The sequence below is a fragment of the Mastacembelus armatus genome, chromosome 7, assembly GCF_900324485.2.
Source record: "Mastacembelus armatus chromosome 7, fMasArm1.2, whole genome shotgun sequence".
NCBI lineage: Eukaryota > Metazoa > Chordata > Actinopteri > Synbranchiformes > Mastacembelidae > Mastacembelus > Mastacembelus armatus.
Genome location: NC_046639.1, coordinates 22,812,357 through 22,836,478, shown reverse-complemented (window position 1 = coordinate 22,836,478; position 24,122 = coordinate 22,812,357). Strand labels below are relative to the sequence as shown.

The 24,122-nt window shown below is 42.0% G+C and overlaps 1 protein-coding gene across 3 annotated transcripts in view; it reads left to right on the top strand.

Annotated features, from left to right (window-relative positions):
- The window catches only part of agrn (agrin), a 215,912-nt gene that overhangs the window by 59,832 nt on the left and 131,958 nt on the right, over positions 1-24,122 (top strand). Inside the window, exon 1 of one of the 3 annotated variants that reach the window (XM_026332449.1) lies at positions 18,087-20,243. The exons of the other annotated variants lie outside the window; for them this stretch is intronic. Coding sequence (XP_026188234.1) covers positions 20,078-20,243 — 166 coding nt within the window. The 5' untranslated portion in view covers positions 18,087-20,077. Of the gene's footprint in view, positions 1-18,086; positions 20,244-24,122 lie in introns of those variants that run through there. 3 annotated transcript variants of the gene reach the window in all.

Sequence of the window (24,122 nt, the reverse complement as noted above, 5' to 3'; positions counted from 1 at the left end):
ATGATGTGTACTCCAGGCTAAATTATTATTTGTGCTCAGAGCAGAAACTATCTCTGCTTTTAGAGTGAATGTTACAGGGGGTCTATTACAGATGCGTTATTTGAACTCACAACAGTGAGTTCTCACTGGGGTAAATGGGACTTAGGAGAGAGAGACAGGGCAATCCATTAAGGGCCAGTTGGAAGGTGGAAGCTGATCCTGGGAAAACAATGGTTGCTGGTGTGTAAAGGGACATGCAGCAGAAGTAAATTGGCCTAATTGGCACTTTTGACCATTTTGTCACATACTTGCTTAATTGGCGAGAGGTCGGAGAGAATATAAGCATAGGTTCAGGATTAGGTGGCTTATGCCTGCAAATGTGTGTGAATCATATTTTTGTGAAGGGCAGCAGGAATTGATGGAGCTTGGAGTGCATATCTTTCCGAGAACCAGAGAGAGAGAGAGAGCGAGCGTCAGCTCATCAGCATAAAGCATTAAACATTTACGCTGACCTACAAATGCTGACAGCCCCCCCCCCCCTTCACTCATTCCTATCACTTCTCCTCCCTCTGTTTCATATCCTCTGCTCCCATCTCACACGTCCCCTCTCCACGCATGCACACACACTCAGGCACATCAGCTCTGTTTTCTTTGTTGATAATGAGGCAGGGGAAACTAGAGAAATTGGTGGTTTGGATACAGAATAAGGGATGGTGGGCTGTGCTCTTGTTAAATTAAGAGGACCTCTTTAGGTTTTAGACAAGTGGCAAATTTGATACTCTTTGTACACTCTGCCTTCAATCAGCCTCTCCACTTGTTAAGCAGCTGAGATGCTTTTTATGACCTGAATTTTATTTTGAACAAAAAGAAAACTTTGTCCACTTCTTGTGTTATACTGTCTTTTTTGCCATCAAATGGAACTTTTGAATCTTTTAAATGTTTCTCACCAGTGATATTTTCACAAGTTTTAACTCCTAATGTCCTGATGCAATGTGGAGATGCAGCAGCTGTAGTCTTTACTCATGCAGCTCGGTGGTTTTTAGAGAAACAAATGGGAGAGATGCGCACTGTTTATCATGATCGACTGCAGATGTCTTTTTGTGGCCAGTGCACTCTGCTGTGGAAATGGTTTGGACAGTGAAAGAGGGAAGAAAAATACAACTAGGATGAAAAGGGGAAATGAGAGTCTCTCTTGGTCTGTCTCTCTCGTTCTCGTTCTTTCTCGGTCCATCGGTGGTCTGTAATAGACATGATGGAAATTGATTTCCAGGTGAATTATTTTCTGTGGCCCTCAGTCTCTAGGAGACAATAATCCTTTCCCTTCTTGTGTGCTGAAGAGGCCTGTGTGACTCTCAGGCTGCCCTTTGCTGCCTGTTTTCCAAGCAGCACTGCTTTAATTGACCATTTCAATATTCTGGACTTTTCTGTGAATCTCTCATTGCAAGCTTTCTCGCTCAGCGTTGGTAGTGCACCTGTCTATTAGGCAGCTGATTTACTGATCGATAAGATAAAGAGCGATGTGAGGAAAGAGCAAAGCTAGAATCAGTAGAGAAAAAGAACAATTTTAAAGGGCAAGAACATTCAAAGAAAATCTCTTTCCTTACCTTGCCAGCCATCTCGTTCCTTCCACCTACAAATCATCACCTTGTTAATCTCTCTTCAGATCTTTTCCTTCTGGGTAAACGATAGATGTGATTTTTATAAGCGTTAGAAGGAAAAGCTCCATGTGAAGCTGTACAATGCCCAGCCTATCAAATGGGCCTTTATGATGATCATCTTTTTGCCAGGCCTCGATCAGTCCTTGGGTCATTTGCTTTGTTTCTTTTTTACAGAGCAAAAGGAGAAGCTAAAAGGCTACAGTGTGTTATATCGACAACAGAGGAAGAGGTGGTCGATGAGTCAACATTATTGACTTGGGGATATGGGACTGAGCAAATATAAACTCTGCTAAAGGGATGATCAAGCTTACTCTAAGTTATGTCTTGCATCATCAGCTATTTGGGCTTTGAAGCCAAATCCTGCTTTGAGCCAAGGTCAGACATCTGGGCTTTTCAGGCCGTTATATTGGAGATACATAGCTCAGTACATCCCATTGTATTATTGAGATCCACACACATACATAATAAATATGGCACATATTGTTTTGGATTATTATTTATTTTTGGTTTATATGTTAACCAACATTGAACACAAAAGCATAAGTCTGTCATACAGCTAGTACCCAGACAGTCATTATTTTACTTTATGCAGAAGAGGAAAGATGACCCTTAAGAGACAACTGGTTTGGAGTATTTTCACAAACAGTGAGCATACCTGAGCACATACCTGAGCACAGATGCAAAGATGAACAATTGGTTTCTTGTGCTTTCTTGGCACATAAGCCACAGATCATTGTTACTGCTACAGCCTTGAGCAAAAGGAAGTAATGTTGAAAAAGGTCAGAACAATGCCAGGGAGACGAGCCTCAGGCTGGATAATGGGACTTGGTTTCCTGTCTTATGATGAGACGTTTGTTTGAGTTGAATTTTAATGTGTAACATGGCACCAGCCTCTGTTAGTTTTTAGTTTTGAATAATCTTTTAATCATTTGCCTGCAAATGCCATAAAATAATGGAAAATCCTCATCAAAATGGTCCAGAGCTGTTAGTGCTGTAAAACGCTGGCAACTACCTTGTATGTCATGCATGTACTCAGTGACCCCGGTCTTCCACCTGTATGTTCGCATATCACTTCAGGATGTATGTTGGCTGGTGATGTGGTACTCAGACTCTGAGCCAGAGCTCATCCAACTGCATTTCACTTACGCAGCCTCATCGAGAGGTTGGAGACAGCAGGCCAGACAGACAGGCGGTCTTACCCCAGCATGAGGAGCTCCCCTGGGGGCTATCGCACCAGAGATCCCTCCCTCCCAATTTCAAACACAGAGAAGACCAGGAACCTGACACAAACTCGCAAACCTGCCAGTGCAGCATGCACTATACAACGATGTCGGTACACACATGCACAAATCAACCTACACCCACCACTCTCCTCTGCAGACAGCAAGGTCTTTAGGGTTACACTGCTCAATTTTTCTCCCTCTTTTCCCTCACTGGTTTTCTCTCTATCTTGGCAGAAGATGCTCACACCTCTCCCACCAGCCATTACCCTCTCACTGTCTCTCCCTTACTCTCACCCTTTCAACTCCTTGCTGTCATTCCAGCTCCCCCGTGTTTTCATCTCTCTCTGTTCATTTGCCCTTTTCAAGCTCTTAACATCTAATGCCCTTTTTTTACTTACTGCACCTGAATCTTTTTAGTATCTCTCTCTCTTATTCTACTTTCACACCTCTCATCCCCTTTGCTGTCTTCAAAACTCACACTTACTCTTCCCCCGTTGAAGCAGTCAGTCTATTCCATCAGCCTGGCCTGCTCTAACCTCCCTGCAATCTCTCCCTCTCTCTCCGTCTGCCACTCTGCTCTTTCAACTCTGCACTAATTTGCCTCCTCCTACTCTGAGCTCGGCCCTGGCTCCAGCTTCTTTCCCCTGAGAAGTGATTGCCTGCAGAGTGTGTGTGTTTGAGTGTGTGTGAGTGTGTGTTGTGAGTGTGTAGAAGTTTGATTTTGATGGTGTGTCCATGTCTGTGATATAAAGTGTGGATAGTTGCATTCAACTTGTGTGTGCTGGGGCATGTGTGTGCGCTTGAGAAAAGGACAGAAAGTGTGCATTCATGCAGTTAGAGTTCAATGGTGTGTGTGTGTGTGTGTGTGTGTGTGTGTGTGTGTGTGTGTGTGTGTGTGTGTGTGTGTGTGTGTGTGTGTGTGTGTGTGTGTGTGTGTGTGTGTGTGTGTGTGTGTGTGGCTATACCTACAGCTTGTAATGAAGCAGATTGCATTAACAGAACGTGGGTGCCTTGGGATCCTGATACAAGAAACCCCCCACCTCCCTCAGGGCAACTCACCAGCGAATCATTTATCATGCATTAATGGCTCTGATGAAATCTCTCTCCCTCTCCCCATCTCTCCACTTAGGGGGATTTCCCTAGATTCTCAATCACAGGTCTGCTATAACTGCTCCACCAGCACACACACACATACATATGTACATCACAGGTGCACGGACATGTTGAAAACATATTAAAGCTGCTTAAGGCACAATTCTTAGCAAAAACTACACCTGTCTAATCAGCGGGAATCAGAAAGTTGTGCTTCCACACAAGCACAATTTACCCGAATCAAAGTGTGACAAAGTAGAAATGATTGGCTGCTTGATAGAGTAGCTGTCAGAAAAAAATGAAGAGGCAGTCATTTTGATAATCAGTTGAATCTCGCATTCGTACGTGGTCCATTTAAATTCTGAGGATCAAAAGATGACGTCTCCATCTGATGTAAGCTGCGAGATGTGGTTGCCAAAAAAAGCAAGTTAATTTAGGATTATTTTGTCAGATCATTGGCTGGTTGCTTTTATCTTGCAGGAATAGTTTGAAATTTGGGGAAATCTACTGTAACATACTGTCACATCTTTATGGTTTGTAAAAAGCTGCAGCCAGCAGCACAAAGACCAGAACAGAGCGACACAGGTAACTTGGCTCTGTACAAAGGCCAGATTTGCCTTTTTGCACCTTTGAACTTCACTAATTAACATGTGTAAACACAGCAGTCTGACTCTAGCTTCATATGTGCTGTACAAACATATGAAGAGAGTTTTATTTCCTTATTTAACTGTTCCCTAGATGTAAAACAGAATTTATACTGTTGTAAATTGAATGTTTCTGGTTTGGGGATTACTGGTCAGACCATCTTTTCTTATTGGTAGTATTTCACAGAGTGAATGAGTGATTATTGAAAATAGTAATCCACATATTATTAATGAAAGTAATAGTCAGTTGCAGCCTGTTGAAATTTAATAAAACATTTTAATACACATATTTTTCTGCTCTACTTAACACAGCAATGATTTGACCAAAGGCTTTTTTATTTTCAAAATTCTTGTGCTTGGTAGAGTATTCTGGGAAGGAATTTTCAGATGCACAGGATGGATTGATACTTCTGGTTTTGATGGTAAGAATAGATGTACTGTGTGGTTAGCATTAGCAGTAATAGCCACCAAGGCTGAACATACAAAGAAAAGAGTGTCATCAACACAGACAATCTAAGAAAAAGGACATCACTGTTGGCACTCCAGAAATGACTGCAATCTTCAAAATGGAGAATAAAAAACGACACTTGTACTGCAGTGAAATCTCAAAGAGGAGCAGGAAATTGCTCCATTTTAAAAAAGCAGGAGTCACTAGCGTTAGATGCATATTTTTTTCTCTTATTCCCATTGTACCTTTTGACATAAAGCTTCAGACACTGGACTGCTCAGTAAAAATGTTTGCATATATGTTGCTAATCCTCAAAGTTCTGAAGCGATTGAATCTTTCTGACATTTTGGGGCTACAAAATAAATAATCCAATAATTATTGGATAGTGCTGCTTAAAAAGCCCATGAATATAGATGTATTGTGAACATCTCAATTCACAGCATTTGAATTTCTTCATGTACAAAATTCTCTTTCTGAGATGTTTGGGATGTTTTTCTTGTGTTGTGTTTCACTTGAGGGATCAGTCCAGACAAGCAGACCTATTCTGCCTTTAACAGTTTTCATTTTCAAATTCATTCCTAGTGGCAAAAGCAGCCGTATATTTTCTTCTAACTGGATATGAAAAGAATTTAAATTTAACTTGATGAAACCTGTGTGGATCTGCACAGCTCTCTGCCTGTTGTGGTATAATGTGCCAGTAATGCTCATATAAGAAAGTGCTGTAGCCTGTCTGGTGCTCCACTATTAGAAATGATGGCATAGATTTCATGACAGCCAATCAGGCGAGCTATTGAGCACCTGGTTCATTTGCCGCTGTGGAGAGGCGAGACACAGGATCCGGCCTCGAGTCCCTGGGGAGTCACCAAGCACTGCGTGTGCTCGTAGGGGTCAGATGGCAAAGATCTGGATTTGATCAAGAGCTGTGGGGGTTGTGGTGGTGTTGTCGATGGAAACATGAGAGAAGGACTGGGACTCAGAGTAAATGGGTGGAGGGATGGAGGAGGAGAAAGAAAGACGCTATTGAAAAAAAAGCTTGCTGTTTTCACCCTGTTTTGGATGCAGGTACTGTTGCATCCTGGTCCATGCTATGCCAGTGGAGAAATTGCCAGTATATCATCATTCAGGAAATGTAGTGGCATGTGGAGAAATGAAAAGGAGAGGTAAAACTGACAGAATGCAAATGGCTTGCAGGTGTTGGAATGGAAATGAAATGAATGGCAGATGAGGTGTTTCTGTCCGCTTATAGAAATACAGTGACAGAAGTGACCCAAATTGTCTAAAACACTGCTGCAAATTGCTGCGAGCTAAGGCTTGCCTTGATTCTCTCCTGCTTCTTCTCACTTCTGTCTCACTGAGTCTCTTTTCTTTCTCTTTCCTTGTCAATTGTTTTCTTCTGTACCTCATTCCCTCCCCCTGTCACTGGAATGGTTTTCAAAATGAAATCTCACATATCACCAATTTTCAAACCACGACATGGTGTTTCGTGCATAGAAGATGTTACTATAGCAACAGGGCAATAATTCATCCCCCTGCTGTCTTGCACAGATCGTGTTGCATGAATTTGGCCTGACGTATGATTCCTGGGATACCATGTATGCTCTCTGTATCTGGACTTCTTGTCTGATTCAGCTGTTTTTGACATTAACTTGCTGCAAAAGGGTTCAGGGTTTGTTTTCTGATGGTGAACAGTGGTGACGGCTCTGGTGTGGAGGGTTCTGGGTGCACTTAGTAGGCGGGTGATTGACAGTGTGAGAATGAGCCACTATACATGAGTTGATTATGCAGAGATTCGTATCCTCCCTGCAACACCTGTATGTCTTTGCCAGTGTGACTGAACCAAATATTTATTTATTTATTTTTTGGGAAAATAATTCTATTTTTCTGAAGCTGCTAAGTTGCTCAAGAATGAGATCCTTGTCCTCATCTTCTCATCAGCCATCTTCTCAAGGGTGAGAGCTGCTTTGACCCCGAGTCCAGACCTTCTTGTTTACCTCACAGATTAATATGCGGCTCTGGTTGCTGCCTGCTTCTAAACGTCTCTTTCGGTTCATTGGCATGATTTTCACTGCTGTTGTTCCTCTTCATTTACCTCGTTTATCAGTTTGTTACCCAAATGAATAATGGATGAAACTGCTTGTTGCCTCGGCGACATGCCAAGATCATCACTATCATGCGTTTACTCGTAAAAACCAGGTCCGCTGCCCTCTTTCCTCATCCCCCTGATTCCTCCCCCACCACTTCTGGATGACAGACAAGTTGCCACAACAGGACTCACTGCTCCTGCTGTGATTGAGTCTTAGGTGTTGCGCACAACCTGATGAAGATGAAGAGGGAAGGCCATGAGAAAAGGACAAGAAGAAGTCAATACACAGGATTTGTCAGGGCTCCATAGACATGCGTAGTTGCCCTTGTGTTTCACCTGTCCTATAAAAATTGATTTTTATTACTTAGTAACCCTGGAATGGCTTTCTACTGCAAGATTCATTCCTCCATCCACCATTTCTCTATATTAACATTTAAAGGGGTATGGGAACTATCCCAGTCTGCTTTGGATGAAAAGCAATGGAAAACCCTAAACAGAGTACACAGGGTAAACATTCAAGTTCTCACAGAAGTGTTCAAACGATGGACCTTCTGGGGTGTGAGGATGCAATGTTAACTCGAACGGAATCTTTTCACATTTAGAAAATTCAAAGATATCTTTAATTACTGTACTCACCATAAAGCATCTGTAAAACATGTCTGTGGTAAAGGCACAGACATGTTTTACAGACAGCAAAAACATGTGTTCTCCATTACAGCAATGGGCCTGTTATCAAGTGCGATAAACTCAGCTACCCTCTTTGTAATCTTTTTAACCTTAACTTCTCTCTTCCTTTAAACGCATCAGCCTGTGTTTGTTGTTGTTTTGGTGCAGCGACAGCCTTTGCCTGAGCATACTCGCTGTATTCCGTTTTGTGTTTTTTTTTTTTTTTTTAAGATGCAAATGAAGTTTGTAGTGTAGTATTTTGCTGTACAACTACCAATGCATGAAACAGCCTCATTGCAACTTTACAAATTGCATTTTCCAGCAAAAAGGATGTCCACACCGTAGACGTTTAATCACGTCCTTTCACATTTTGGTTCACAGCTGATGTAAAAACAAAAGATCAGCATGGCCACGTGTCCAATCCGATCCAATTCGATCATTTAAAATATGCCTTGATCGCCCTGAAATCGTTCTCACAGATTGGATCAGGACATCTCTAGAGCTTAGACCCCACAGCCTGAACCAACACGAGACAACTTCTCTTACAAAATCTTGAATTTATGGTTATCCATTCAAAAGCCACAGTACTTAGGCCCTGGGGGGACTGTAGCTGTTCCCAGCTGACACTGGTTAAGAAGAAGAATACCAGGTCGCCCGTCCATCACAGGGCAAATACTTAGAAATGGACAACCATTAACACTCACACCTACAGGCAAGTCACCAATTAATCCGCTCTGCATGGACTGTTGAGAAAGATGGAGTACCTGGAGGAAACTCACACAGGCATGGGGAGAACATGCAAACTCCACACAGAAAGGCCCCAGACAGCCCTTGAATTCATGTCATGTTTTTAAAAAAGTACTTTGCTCCTTAAAGGTGCACTGCACTGCCACCTTTGTCGACACTAGTTAGATGCTAAAATTGAGGCCAGTTACCAGGGAAGATTGAGGTTTTTCAGCTGTGACCCAGCATCAGAAAAAAATGATACTTTATCGATCCCTGTGGAGAAATTCTCTTTTCTCTTGTCTTAAAGATGGAGGTTAGAGATCAGGGTCAGTCACAGGGCAGCAGGCAGAAGCTGCAGGAGTCTTGCTTAGCGACAGCCTAACAGGCAGGATATTAATCAAAGCAGGATTTTTAATCCGGGTTTTCCAGCTAATCACTGTCGGCATGTGAGGCAAGTTACTTAGCTGGGAACAGTTAAAAAGGAGAACATGAAACATCAGTAAGCCTATTAAACTTGCTCGGGCTTTTAACTAGTCTTCATCTTTTTTTGAAGAATGAACTAGAAAACAGCCAGTGAACCATCTAGTTTCTTTTTTGTTTGCAGATTTTAGTGCTCCCATTTATTCTAACGCTGTAGCACAGTGTTGTATTTGATGGAAGATGTGTCTGTCTCTATATCTGTATCTATATAGTTCTCCGGTGCACTATTATGTATAAATGCTTGTGTTTAAGAGTATTGTTGTGTGTGTGGGAGGGAAGCAGTTAAAGCCTTGTTGTTGACAGACAGCTGGTCTGAAGGTTATGCGAGGGTTTATTGTTGTCTGTCAGCTGGCTGAGGAGTCGGATGATAGTTCTTGTCTGCTCACTCCAGCCAGTAATGGCACTCGTTCCTGCCTATGGTTTCCTTCTAACTGCAAACCACCTATAACAGTGCTGAGCCTGCTGAACCCTGTGCTCAGGACAACAGTGCACAACAACCAAGAGCAGGAGAGTGCAATTTTTATTCTTGTACCAGCAAAATGCTGGTAACAATGTTTTATAACAAATTGGGGTTCTATCATATTTTCTTTTACATGTAACAAAAGAAGCCACATTTTGCCTTAAACATTGTTTCAAACAACTAGGTGCCAAAGAGGCACATAGCTAAGCCTATTTCTAGATAGGCTTTTATATTCAATCAGTCAATCAATGTTTTATTAGATCTCCGAGGGGCAATTTAAACTACAGCCGGTAGTAACATCCATTCGCAGCAAATGAGTACAAGGCATCAATGGACAGAAGACATACAAAACAATACAAGGTTAAGAGAAAGAAGACAAGCTCCTAAAAAATAGGAAAATATAATACATAAAGTGTAAATGTAAGGTTTTATTTTTGTAAAAAAAAAAAAAAAAGCAAACCTCAGAATTTAAAACAATTATTTCTATAGTTGTTTAAAAGGCCAGTGACTGCTGGGATGAAAGAGTTTTTCAGTCTGTTCGTCCTGCATCTTGGTAATCTGCATCTCCTGCCTGAAGGGAGTGGCTTAAAGGTGAACATCATTTAGTCTATAAAATGTGTGAAAATACATAAAGCCCAACATATTAAAATTCCTTGTTCAGTCCAATGCATTGACCCCAATAGCAGTAGGTTCAGCAAGTGCCCCAAAATAATGTGTTAACAGCCAATTATAACTGTGTAGCAGCTGGAGTGAGGTTGGTGTAAACGGATAGGTCAACAAAACCTAAAGATTTTAACAGGACTGCCAGTATTATTTTTTTATTGTATGATCATGATTCTTCCCTAAACTTATATATATGACAATAAGGAACTATACCTAAATCACAATCTTTCCTTAAACATAATCAGGTTGTTTTTGTATAACTGACTTGCCACTGAACACTTATTTAAATACTTTGCTGGTATACACCCACACGTACTTACACTCTGCAGCTTCTAGTTTGGATCCATGTGTAAATGTTTTATGTTACCTGTTATATAAGCCCTGCATGTATTCTTTGTGGATCAGTGTCATTTCATTGGCACCTGGTTGCTAATAGTCAGTGTGCCTTGTGTGCATTTACAACTGAACTTTATCTGTTTTCAGTCTAACAGAATGAAACATTGCAGACACAGGGTACATTTTAATACCTGGTGCTAAGCAGGTCATTCATTTTCCTGACCATGACTGCAGCCTGAAAACAGCTATTTCGTCACCACGGCACCATATTTTTATTAGGCTTCTGGTTTCAGCACAGAGCGTCGTCCGACTGTCCTCCTGTTAAAAGAGACTAGAATTATTTACTAGGACGAAAAAAGGAATGGCGCAGAAAGCTGTCGTTTGAGAGACTATCTTCACTACATGCCATTTGATTAGGCATATAAATAATTTATAGCCATTTAATTTACAGGCTGCGTCTCAACAAGGGGGTACTGCTCGTCAATTAATATTCTCTTTCTGCTCTCTGTGTGAGAAGATCCAGCTCGACGTGTAGCCAGCATCCAGTGACAGGCTAAGAGAAAAGAGAAAAGGAAGAGAAGAAGTGGAAAGAGCACATTCATTACTGTAAATGCAAATGAAACAGCCCCAGTGTATAATAGCTTGTCACTGTCAGCTTTAATGCCAGCAGGTAATTCAGCTTGTGTACAGTCTTATGTATTTCACAGCACCACACTGTATATTGATCCATCATGCTGTAGTGAAACAGAAGTAAAGCCAACAGTAATTATGTATTCAAATAAATCAGGATTATTGAGGTAGAGCACATGGGATTTGCTGTACTGTACTGTACTGTACTGTACTGTAGAATCTAAGTCTGAATCTAAAATAGAACATTTCTAGATCAAATTAGTTCACATGGTTCAGACAGTGCTCATTAAACAACTAAAAGCTTTTATTTGCAAGAAATGTTAAACATTTTTTACTTTCTGTCCTGGCATCATTTCCTTAGCCAGGCCGGCCAGACTCACTCTTTACTTAGCGAAAGAATGTGGGTCTGGACCTCCTGCCTTAGGGAGTCTTTTTCTCCAGCTTCAAATGAGCCGGGCCAATCGCAGCTTTTTATCTGCAATGGGGCGGGCTTTATGCGTGTCTTCTTCGTAACATTGCTCATTGCCAGTCCCAAGTCTGCAAATCTTTCTACAACAGGTTTTTGTAGTTTAATCCTCAAAATATGCACAAAACTGGTGATAACACCGTGGAAACCACAACATTCATTTACTAGCATCTCTACTCTATCGCTGTTAGGTTTTGTATATATACAGAAATGTGTGTGTGTGTGTATGTATTGAACACCAAAAGGGAAGAAGGAAATTGTATGGCAGGGAATCCAGGAGAAAAGCCAGGGAACAAAGTAGACACAGGTGAACCCCATTACCCAGAGCTAACTACAGGGGACACAGGAACTGGGCACCAAACAAAAGTCCCACTATCAGGAAGCCAGAACAAGAGCCATGACAATCTCATGCCATGTTGGATTAACACTAGGTTTGGTTGTTGATACTGGTCTCACTGTCGCTTTGCTCGCGTCTTATCATTTGTTTCTCTGATTGGTTTATTCTGCATCCATTGGCCCGCCCCCTGGACTTCGATCTCAAACAAAAAGATTCCAGATGAATTCTTTGCATAGAATAGGAAAAGAGTTAGTCTGGCTGGCCGGGCTGTCATTTCCCATCAGTGGGGAGCAGCATATTCCCATGGACTTTATTATTGTTAGCTTTAAAACTGTCTCTCCCCTGTATCTTTGACATTTGTGTTAAGTTATTCAATGGTAATAATAACATTACTCACTACTTCCTGTTTCTTCTGGCTGATTAGTGCCAATATCCTAGATTCAGTACTGATACCAACATAAAAGTACAGGCAATAGTAGTTTTTTGTTTTGTTTTAAACATTTTACCACCATACAGTTGGCCATACTCCTCAAATGCTCATGGTTAGATCAATTGCCTGATTAAAATATTGTCTATATTTTCCTTTGTCAGGCAAAAGAAGTCTGACCAAGTCATGTCAACTTTCTATATCTGACATTTCTGGACAGTACTCTAAAGTGCCGTTACATTTATACCCAGTCCTACCTGTGGCTGTCTGTTCTCTGTCCAAACCAGTGCAAAGTAAGCTACTGCTGTGAATTGGCCATGTTAAAAGGACAGTTCCCAACTTATAATGATGGGTCATCATAAATGTCTTACCACTTTTCTCTGCACAGCAGGACCAGTGTCACTTGGCTAGTTCCCGATGACAGATGGCTGACTTGGCCAGAGACTGACATCTGTATCATCCCTTAGCTCCATGGTCTTTTCCTGTGTAAAGACTGCCAGACCCAGCCACTCCTCCTATGATTCCCTGCTCCAAGCCTTCCAATGCTACTGCCACAATTGGCTCCATATGCTAGCCACATGGAGAAGTGTCACTCTCCACTAGCTCTGCCTGCAGCAGCCAAGAGCCCAGATTTTGCTCTCTCTCCTTTTCCCACCTTTTCCTTCTCTCACTTCTACATTTTTAGCCATTTCATTATTCCCCTGCTTGTGCCCGTCCACTGGAATAATTTCCAAAACAGCTATTAAGAGAAAAATGTTAGTGCTGAGGACCTAAATAAACAGGGCAAGGCAGTGAAGCAGGGAGGATATTACATCCTGCATTCATTATTGTTGTAAGTGATGATGTACAGAAGTGGCTTGCTAGAAAATCAGAGCTAATAATGAGTTACTGAATGAGTTCTTTATCATTGGGTAGACTATGAAAAAGGAAAGAGGATGGTCAGTGGTCAGCAGGCCTGAGAACATCAGCCCTCAGCCTAATGCAAGCATCTTTTATCTTCAGATGGGTCCAGAGGAAAGGAGTATCACTTTCACTGAATGAGATGGAGCAGAATGTCCAGCGATGGATAGGTCCTGGATCAGTTGGCTCAGACTAAACTGCAAAAGCAGGTCATGGCAGCATGGGGTGAAACGGGAGAAAGAGGATAATGTGGCCAGAAATGTTTAGCTTAAACAGGTGCATCATTTTAACTGGAGACTCCTGCGTGGATGTCTAAACATCACTGGTTAGTAGCCTAAACAAAGTCAACATGCGCATCTCAGGCTTACAGCTGATGCCAGATTTGAGATGACCCGAATGCTGTGATTCATGGAACATTCATGTTCAGCTCTGAGCTGCATTTCGCTGCTTTTGGCATCATAGTGTACCCAAGCTGACAACAAATATTGGACAATGTGTTAAACTGTGAGTCACAGTGTGTGGAGCCCACCCAGTGTTGGAACTCTCGCACTCACATCAGTGCTGAACAATAGTACCATCCACAGAATCAGGAAAAGTGTTGTTGTGAATGAGAGTTTTGACTGACACAGCATAAATGTATTGTCTAACAATGTGCTGGAGCAGTCCTTAAATAATGTCTTAGCACATTTCAGGCTGTGCAGAGATTTTTGCATGTTGGTTCTGACCTGATGATGAAAAAGGGAAATATTTTACTGCTGACTTTCATTTTCATAGCCAGTTCTAGTGGAATTTATATGAGAACCTTTTTGAGTCTAACTCTGTAGTGCCTGGATAGGAGCCCGATCCCATTACTGTTTCAGGCCTCCTGTTAATTATTACTAACCTCATAATAGCAAATTAAAGGAAAGGAAATTTTGTGAAACATAGGCCACTGGAGCAAAAAACACCAAATGAGGGAATATCTTTTCTGCTCATCTCCTCAGTAGTTTCATAGACTGACAGCCATCGGTGTGTTGCAGCTGTGGTGGCCCATCACCTGACTAACACATTTAATGGTTGTTTTTCTTTTAACTTGTCTCCCATCTGTACTTTCTGTCTGTAATTCTTCCTTGTAGACTGTAAAACACATTAAACATAATCAGAACACAACACTATTTTTTTTTCATAGGTTTGTTGACTTTTGGTTGTCATAACATTCATCAGAGAGGTGTCTTGTTTTTGTCCCTCATCATCATCTGTCTTGGTAACTCCCACTGTTCTTGAGTCCCTGCTCAGCAGAGGTTAATGTTGTTAGCCATGCACAGCTGTGAGAGGCCCCAGTCTTGTTGTTGCTGGATCGGCACCGGCTCCATTTGGAGGTTTGATTGCTGGGAATTCTGGGAATCTGTTGGATGGTGAAAGGAAGTCGGACTTACTATGACTGGAGTTAATACCGTAGCAATAAAATTTAGCCCATCTGGTAGCATCTCACTGCCATAGTCCACTGGGTGAGGACTGTGGGCCGCCCTCCATCAGCCCCTCTGCACGGCTCGATGCACATGAAGAATTCAACATGGCCATACAATGTCGACCTAATGTCTCTGAATGCTGAATGTGTGGCCTTGAATTCATAACTCACTGGTGAATTAGATATATTTGTAAGTGTCACTTCACTGTTGTTATTTGGGGCAACAGGGCCATAAAAATACAGACTAGAAAATAACAATCAGCAGCTCCTGATCGAGCTTCGAGATGCCATTGGCTGAAAATAACTTTCATTGCAGCAAACATCTCATTATCTAGACACACACACACATTATCATAGAGCACAACAAAATATAACACAAACTGTCAAGTAATACAGTAAATTATCGTAGAAATGAGGCACACATGAATAGTTGACTGAGCCAGCAGACAGGCTTTAGTGCAGCGAATTACAAAATCCGTTCTAAATTTGAACAGACTTTATTCTTTTCATCAACATCATTAAAACCCTCATTTACAATGGACAGCAGGGAAGGATGATCTCTAATGCCATTAGTGAAAGCTACAGCTTCGCTTTTGATAGCTCCTGCTTTGAAAAATGGACAGAATCCCACTCTAATGGGGTGTTGGTGCATTCATCAGCGGAGATTTTTTTACACACCCTAATGTACAAAGCTCTTGTTGTCACATTTAGAGATAGATCTTTACACAGTTATTTCCCAAACAGATACCACATTCAGCTGAAGGAGCCATACTTATTTCATGATCTAGATCCTAAAGGTGTAAAACTAAATCATAAAACTCAGCCAGTAGTGTCATCACAACAGGTTGGAAGACTTAGTTCTGTGTTAATTTTATCACTTTTGAACCACAAGAAATTTATCCCTTAGGTGCTTAGTCACCTTTACCATCTGTGAGAAGATACTCAGTCTGGATCAGCACCGCAATTAAACAGCTGAATGTCAGCTGAAATCTTTGGAGAACTGGTACATTTAACTAGTTAAATAAAACAGCACACACACGTTCACATCTGGCTCAGTGACAGTGACACAGATGATGCCGTGCTTATAAAAAATGACACAGTCCTGACTGGAAACCATTTACCATTGTGAAGTTCCAAAAATATTTTCCTATGTAATCTGGCCTTTGACCTTGTGGTAGTGCAGCTAGAATGTAGTTTGTATGTGTAATATATAGAGATGATGCAAAAAGAGAGCAAATTGTGCCGTTCTTTGATGCTGGCTGATTCTTTTCAAACTAAGTCTTAGTGGTAACAGTCTCTTTTTTACATTTAGTGAAGAAATTCTCTATCAGCAAAGGCAACAACTGTTTTCTCTTAGATGAATGAATTAATCATCGCTGGCCAGGCAGAAGACTGGGACGTGTGCCGCACAGACACACACACACACACACATCATAATTGAAGCATAATTGCCAATCAGTTATAGAACTTGACAAATTTCTAACCTTCTACATAAAGAATAACACCCTAATATGCATAGGCACACACATACCACCTTTTAGTTCTGCCAGACCATTAAACAAGAGAACAGCTCCTTCGGCCTCTTAATGGAAATTGCCATTTCAAAGCCTTCAGACAGAGAGATGTTAACCTTGTGTGATACTTGTGGCATTAAAAATGGATCAAAGCAGCTGAGCTTTGATGTCGACGGAAGATTTTATTTGGGTTGTGGCTGTTGTGTGCTGACTCCACAGCACCCTCTGCTGGGACAAATTAGCATGTCATGTATAGTAACTACTTGTAATGTCATAGTGTCATGCATTTCTGTGTATCATAATTGTTTTAGCCTTTTGCTACACTGGCTGAGACAATGAGCCCGATGATACAGTGGCAAAGTTGAACAGGCAGACAAAAGGGAGGCAACAAGTAGACAGCAGCTGTTTTCTTTTTCTTTTCAGTCAGTCATCAATCAGTTTTGTTATGCAATGTGAGAGCTGCTGTACTCTGTCTGGGGTATCCTGTCTGGAAAGACGGGGGAGGCACCTGTGGGTGGGTAGTGTTGCTGATGGTGCAGAGGGGGAGGATGAACTATTGACCCTCAGCAGGCAGTCTGAAAACCCAGCTTCTCTTGTATTAGAGTTTCCCCCGCAAAGCTCAGCTTAGGCCTGGGAATGAACAGAACACTCTGTCCAATAGATAAATGACTTTGGGGGGAAGAGCACCTACCTGTTAGTGCGTGTGAGTGCGTGTGTGTGTGTGTGTGTGTGTGTGTGTGTGTGTGTAGACTTAAAGACAGAAGGAGCCGCTCTGCTGTGTGTATGTGCTAGTTTCTGTTGGACAGAGAAGGCAGTTGTGTGTGCATACATACAATTCCTCTGTGGATGCAGCCACTGTATGCATCACCATCACTGTGTATGCATGTGCGCACCCTTGTGTAAAGTGCAGAGTGGGGGGAGTGAACAGCGGAGATGGAGATGGAGACACAGATAGAGTGAAAAAAAAACATAAATAATTGATGCCAGATACCGCCTTGCATCTGCCGCCTGCTGCCGTTGAGTTTGTTCAAAGCAGATATTGACGCAGGGTCCTGCTAACACACAGAATAACCACCCCTCTGTTCTGACCTCATTATTACATTAGACAAGGATTGCTTTTAAAAAGGGCAAAAAATTCTCTGGTGTAAAACAGATGCAAGTGTTTTTGCCTCAGATCATTTGCCAGATCTGCTGAATATATTCATTTTGCCATATTATTTAAATTGGGGGGGAAGAAAGCTATTCCTAGTTGTCATGAGAGTGAGTCAGAAAATCAGGTCCAAATGGGATTGTTAATTAATTGAATATTAGTAGGTAGGGAATGCATGTGAGATTCTCAGGGTGATTTCTCCATGTTGGTCAAAAACAAGTAGATTAGGCTGTTTGGAGAGACTCAATACATGATTGACTTTAATGTACTTAAATTTTGCTCTCCCCTCTGCTGTCCTGGTTTCTCTCAGCTTGCCTCATTAAATCTTTGTAGAAATTCTCCAGCTTTTGTGGAAGAGACTTTCTTTTGATTAGACTATAAACAAATGGAGGAGTTGGTTGACATCTCCCAAGACTGTGCTCCTCTTTTGTTTTTCTGCCCCCTCCCCACTCTGACAGGACTTTAAGGACTGTTCCCCAACGCCTTTATTCTTCCTCATTTTCTTTTTTTTCCTGTTCTCTCACACAACTCCAACCGCTCCTCCCCTCTGCCTTTGTTAACGACGGCCTCTCATCCACTCCCCCCACTTCTCTCTCTCTCTCTCTCTCCCTCTCCCTAGTGCACTGTCTCTCTTGCTCTCTCATTATGCTCTCATCCGTTCCGCTGACTGAGGGCTGAGCGAGGAGCGCTCAGGAGGAGAGTGTTTGGAAAACGCTGCTGCTGATTTCTCTGTAAAAAGACTTTTTTAAAAAAAAAAAAAAAAAGGTGAACCGAAGTGTCAGGAGCTGCTTTTCTCTTTTGCAACACTCATCTTCCCTCCCCTCTCGCTGTATTACCATGTCTGTCTGCTGACTTCTCTCACTGACTCACTCTTCTCCGCTTTAGCTGGCTGACGGAGTACGCTAACGCTGGGACCAGTACCTGCTGCTTGGGGATTAAGTGCACAATGAATACGCTGAACCTAATTTGTTGTTTTGGCTGTCGGTGAATGTTGGGTCCTCACAGAACAAAAGCGACAGGATAAATCCTTGTGGCCAGGACACTGGAAGCATCTCTGGACTATAGCAACCCAGTGAAAATGGGACTGGATGGTTGAGGAAGCTCATCAAAGAGAGATGACAGACAAACAAAAAATGAAAAGACTGAAGAAGTTTTTTTTTTTCTAAAATGTTTAAATAGAAGAGCCAAAATCAACCAAGTCTTACGAGGATCAGGATGCAATGAAAACCTTTTCCACTCATTATTTTGTAGGGATTGTCTGTGAGGGTGCTGACACGAGAGAGGAAATCCCAACAAATCTGTCTCAAGCTTCTAGGTTGATTTCTGATCAGATAAAGATTTTTTTCTCCTGTTCGATTTAGGAGTTTATTTATTCATAGTGTCTGTTTTCTGCGGCTTGTTGTCAGCTGCTTCGAGGAGAAGGCGGCTCTTCACTGACAGGTCGAGTAGCGATCACGATTGTTCTCCTCTCCAACTTTTTCCCCCTCTCCACCACTTCTGACCTGCTTTCAGCTCCAGCGTACCAGTGGGGTAGGACACAATTGCTTAGCCCCTCCATGAGACTGGCCAGGAATAAAGGTTATTGAACTGACGGGCAGTGGCCCACACACTGGAGTAGAGGGGACGAAAAACACACAGTCTCTGTGACTCCGGGAAGCATATGGTTTAGCAAGAAGCAGCCAGCTGCTTTCCAGCCATCCAGCTAATCACGCTACAGTAGTTACAAGTTGCTCTGGTGACGGTGTCAGGTTTGGACGGATCTTTCATGCCGTGGTCGTATATCTCTTCACCCTGACAGAAGCCCCTGACCGTAATCCAACGGAGCCAGTCCAGTACAAAGAAGCAGTTGTGTTAAGTTCGAGGATCGCCAGGCAAATCATTGCCCAGGAGAGCAGCTAACCATCGTTGCCCCAACTGGAGACAAATGCAAGGAACTAAACAAGCTGCTTTGCTGTAACCTCTTAGGGAAATATTTGTGACACATGTTGTTGGTGAGCACCAGACCTTGGCTTGGTTTGTAAAGGCTTTTGACAAAGAAAAAGGGGGAGTGCGCCAGCATCCCTTCACATCCGTCTAATTACCAGTCAGGTCACTGGGAAGAAAAGAGAGGATTCCTTTTCTGGATTTACTGTCAGTCTCCTGTGGAAGTTTTCTGTGTGGCTACCTGGTGCGATATATGAAACATCCACATCCTACTGCACAAATTTCTGCCTTAGGTGCTTCTCACACACATGCTAACACACATATACAAACACATTATCACCACTCACTTAAATCCACACACACGTTTGGACTGGTAGTATAAACAATTTCACAACACACACATACTGACATATTGAAAGCCCATTATTTTGTCGCTTCCCAGCGGACACAGCAGAATGGAGGTTGTCTGGACAGGTGGGGGGCTGTAGGAGTTCAGTGTCCCAGTCCCCCCCCATCTGTCCTCTTTCCCCAAATGGATGTTATTATCTCTAAAAATGTGTTACTTAAAAACTGTTGAAAGCTTACTGCTGCGATTCTGTGACAGAAACAGTCGCCAGGTCCTTGCCACGGTGCACAGCTGGAACCACAGCTGAAACACAGACCATTACGCATCTTTTTTGCTTTTTACTTTTTTTCTTCATCTTCATCCTCTGGCCTTATACCGCCGCCATCATTTTTTCCAACGGATCTTTGGGCACCCCTCGTCGCCCTCCTCGCCCCATCATCTCTTCCACCCTGGAGGGGAGGGGGTCTTTGGAGTGGAGCATGAGTGGGTGTCACTATCCCTCACCGCCGCCACCAGAGCGGGATCGCAGGTACCAGCACAAGGTGTCCCTGGTGGTGCGCTACTTTATGATCCCCTGCAACATCTGTCTGATCCTACTGGCCACATCTACACTGGGCTTCGCTGTGCTCCTGTTCCTCAACAACTGTATGTTGGTTTACCTGAAACTTTATGTCTGAGTTATTTTCTGCTGCATTTTCATCACACCTAACTTTATGCATGTTGAAACAAACGATTGTCCTTGAAACAGAGTCACCCCCAAAACCTAGCTCACCTTATCTTTGATGAAAACCTTATCTGCAACTGAAGCTAACGTCCATAACCCCTCTTTTTATATTGTGTATCAGCAGCCTTCTGAACATGCTTCATATCTCCGAAGCTGTGGCATTTACTTTAAACAGCAGGATGACGTATTAAATGCCGAATAAATGCCTTTGGAGGATGAGAAAGTGTCTTTTGGCCTTGAAAGCCCCAAACCCTCTTGTCATGTGCTTCCACTGCACGTCTTGTCCCACTGTACATATATTGAAAGTTCAGTGGCTCATTAAAGTGGTGGATGCATAATGTTTGTGTGCTTTAGTTGGTAGTTTTGATGGAGGGCATTGAACTTTCTCAGGGAGGCTCTGACAGTAAAGGAAGTACTCATTTCGTTTTTCTGTACCCTTTGAAAAAGTTAAATATCAGTGCCAGAGCACTGCTTGACTTTCTGTCCAGAAACAATGACACTTCTATGACATACAGTAGTCATATGACAGACCTCCCTTCATCAGCGTTTAAAATTGTCTTAGCACAAGTATCTCTACAGGAACCGGCTGCATAAAAGACTCTAGTCTAAAAGAATCTGACGAAGCATTTGATATTGAACAGCATTTCATACTTGATTCTACACATTGGAAGTGTTTAAAAGGTATTAAGATCTAATACTCAGCCTTACCCATGACCAATTTAACCTTAAAAGAAAGTGTAGTTTCACTTCACAGCGTGACTGAAAGAAACATTTGGCAGACAGCTTCAGGTCTTCCCCTCTACTCTTTACCCATCTTACACAGACTTATTCTCTTCACTCTCTCACAGACTCACACAAGTCTATTTCTGAGTCGTCTGTGTTAAAGGTAAAATTGCTCTTGGCTCACTGAAGTGGGCTATTTATGTATGTATTTATACTTGCACTTCATAATCACTTACAAACTATAATAAGTTAATAAGTTAAATAAACACTGTTTCAAATGTTGTCATGCTGCTACATTCAGGTTGAACTGCTGAACAGTTTAAAGTTTGACACTTTGACACTCCTAGTTTGCTCTCAGGAGTGTTTACATCTTTTCTGGATTTGTGTCTTTCTCTCATATTTGTCAGACTTACTAATTGGTAGATGTAAGTGATCAGGGGGAGGTTGGTTCATTTGTAACCTTGACATGTCGCTGAATCAATTTCAGCCAGACAGATTCTATTAGATTTAATACAAACCCAGTTCTAGCGGGCTAATCTTCACCTCTTGGATAACCAAGAGAAAAGAAATCTGCGCTCAAGAAATTGATGAGGTTTAAATGGGCTCTATTATGCTGCCAAGAGGCTTCACTATGTGGCCAGAAAGACAGCTGGATGGATAGTGATAGTGCTGGTAGTGGTGTAGTACATATATGTGTGTTTGGTGGGAGGAGGGGTGTTAGAAAAATTTGCAATTTCTGTTGTCACCATATGGGGTGAAGCATGTCCAGACTCACCCACCAAAACCCCTGTTCAAAACCCTTATGCCTATTAAGGGAGGCCACACACACAGACACACACTCGTTTTATTATTTTGTACATACACGTCAGCCCCAACGAAGGGGAAGGTGACACACATGCAAAGATACATACACATACAAGCCTCTTTGTGCACATGGCTAAATGTCGCAGTCAGACACATATTGATTTGCTGAAGATATAGGGTGAATGATGGCCATGTCGTGACATTCACAGGGCTTGGAAACATATGCAGGCTTTTCCAGCTGAGATGGGAAAGGTTGATATTTTTATGGAAAGACCTTATCTTGTCCTCTTTGTACACCACCTTCTCTTCTTTACAATGCACCTGGATCCATGCATGTTTGTTTGTGGGTGTTCAGGCATGTTTACAAAGTTGAGACAGCAAGTACAGCATTCGTGGATGTTTTAATATATGCTCAACTACTCTCCTTTACACTTGGAGCAAAACTTTGTATCTTGTCATGCAAATTTTTTCTCTTCATTTTATATGTTTTCTGACCCAATTTGAAATCAGTTACTGTCATGACTGACTGGGAAACAGCTTCAGTAGACACTTCATTATTCACCTATAGCATCAAGCTCTCTCCTCATTTTTCTCTCTCACACATGCTCTCTCTCCTTCTCCCCGGAAGCCTGGGCTGTTGACAAGCAATTTTAAATGAGTCTAAATTTAAAACTCAGCTGTGTCTTGGGATGCCGACGGGTATCGCAGAAGTCCTAAGAAAGGCTTTAGTGGGGTGGTTGGAAAAATGTGTTAGTGGGGTAATTGATGTGATGCGTTTTATCTTCCTTATTATCCCTCAGTGCAGAGACATTGGAGAGATGGCTGAGCTGCCGCACATCCTTTCTGAATGTGTTGGTGTGTTTGTTCGGCGAAGGCAGCTCTGACAACTCATCGAGGCTCTGCTTAGTGAGTCAGACAGCTGAGTTGGCTGCAGCAGTGCACATGGTGGTTTGGTTGGGTTGTGCTCAGTATTCCAGTGCCCTGGTACATTGTGACCAGTGTATGATGATGTTGTTCAGGGCACACACTATGTTTGTGAAAGGCTGTCCATTTGGTGACATTTTGGTGTTCTCATCATTAATAAATGATGAGAACACACAGTCACAGAAAAATCCCTGGAGATTAGAACTGATGCTCAGTGGTGTTTGTTTTTCAGTGGTGGTGTTTTCTGTGCAAGAAATAGATGCAATTAGCAAAAAATACGATTCAGCAAAACCTAGAAGTGCAATCTGTAAAATGTCTTTCCAGACCCAATGGAGGGAACAGTGGCTGTCACCTTTAAAACAAAACATGATTCCCTGTCCAGACCCAGTGTGTTTGGTTTGTCCACTCTGGTGTACTGTAGAAACATGGTGGCACAACATGGCTGCATCCGTGAAAGGAGACCCGTTCCCTATGTAGATTTAAAAGGTCCATTCTAAGGTTAAGAAAATGCAGTATAGGTTGGTATTTTCTTCTGATTACACACTAATGATAGTAACATATTTACATACTGTATTCCATTTCTGCTAATCGATCACTCTGAATGTTACACATTGAACTGGTAGAGCTGAATATGCTTTTGTTTGTCTTGTCAGTGTTGCATCAGAGCTGTTTGTCCATCGTGTCTATACATTGTCTAACTTAACAGGTGCTTGTTTTTGTTCTGAAATGATTAGCTGCTTAATCAAATAACAAATCAATTACTATAATTTAAATAGAAGATGAATCAAATAAAAATGCCAGACATTGTTTGGTTCCAGCTTCTCAAATGTGATTTTTTTTCCCCCTCTAGTTAATATTGTAGATAAATATTTGTAGATTCTCAAATGTGATTTCCCCCCCCCCCCCCCCTCTTGTTAATATTGTAGCTAAATTTAAGATTGTTTATCAGATAATATAAGCAATTTGTGGACATTCCTTAAAGGTCTGGAAAAGGCTTTTTCACTATTGATTTTAGTGTCTATTGTGTAATCAAAAAAGTTTGAACTATCAGTATTAGGTACAGCCTTAATTCAAATGTTGCTTCAATTTTGATATTTCCCTGCAAACCAATGTAAAAACAAACTACATGTTCTTCATCCTCCACTGCTTAGTCAACTTCGTCCTCGTTTGTGTCAGAAGAGAAAAATACTCACATTTCATGAACATTTAATCAGACACTAAACGCTGCAGGTCTCGTTTTATGGTTCCTTACAAACGATCCAGTCTTATGTCAGGGTCTGCTATGTGTCGACCAGGGGAGTAGCAGGAAGTCATTTTGTATGTTAGGGTGTTGCTACAGATATTTATGT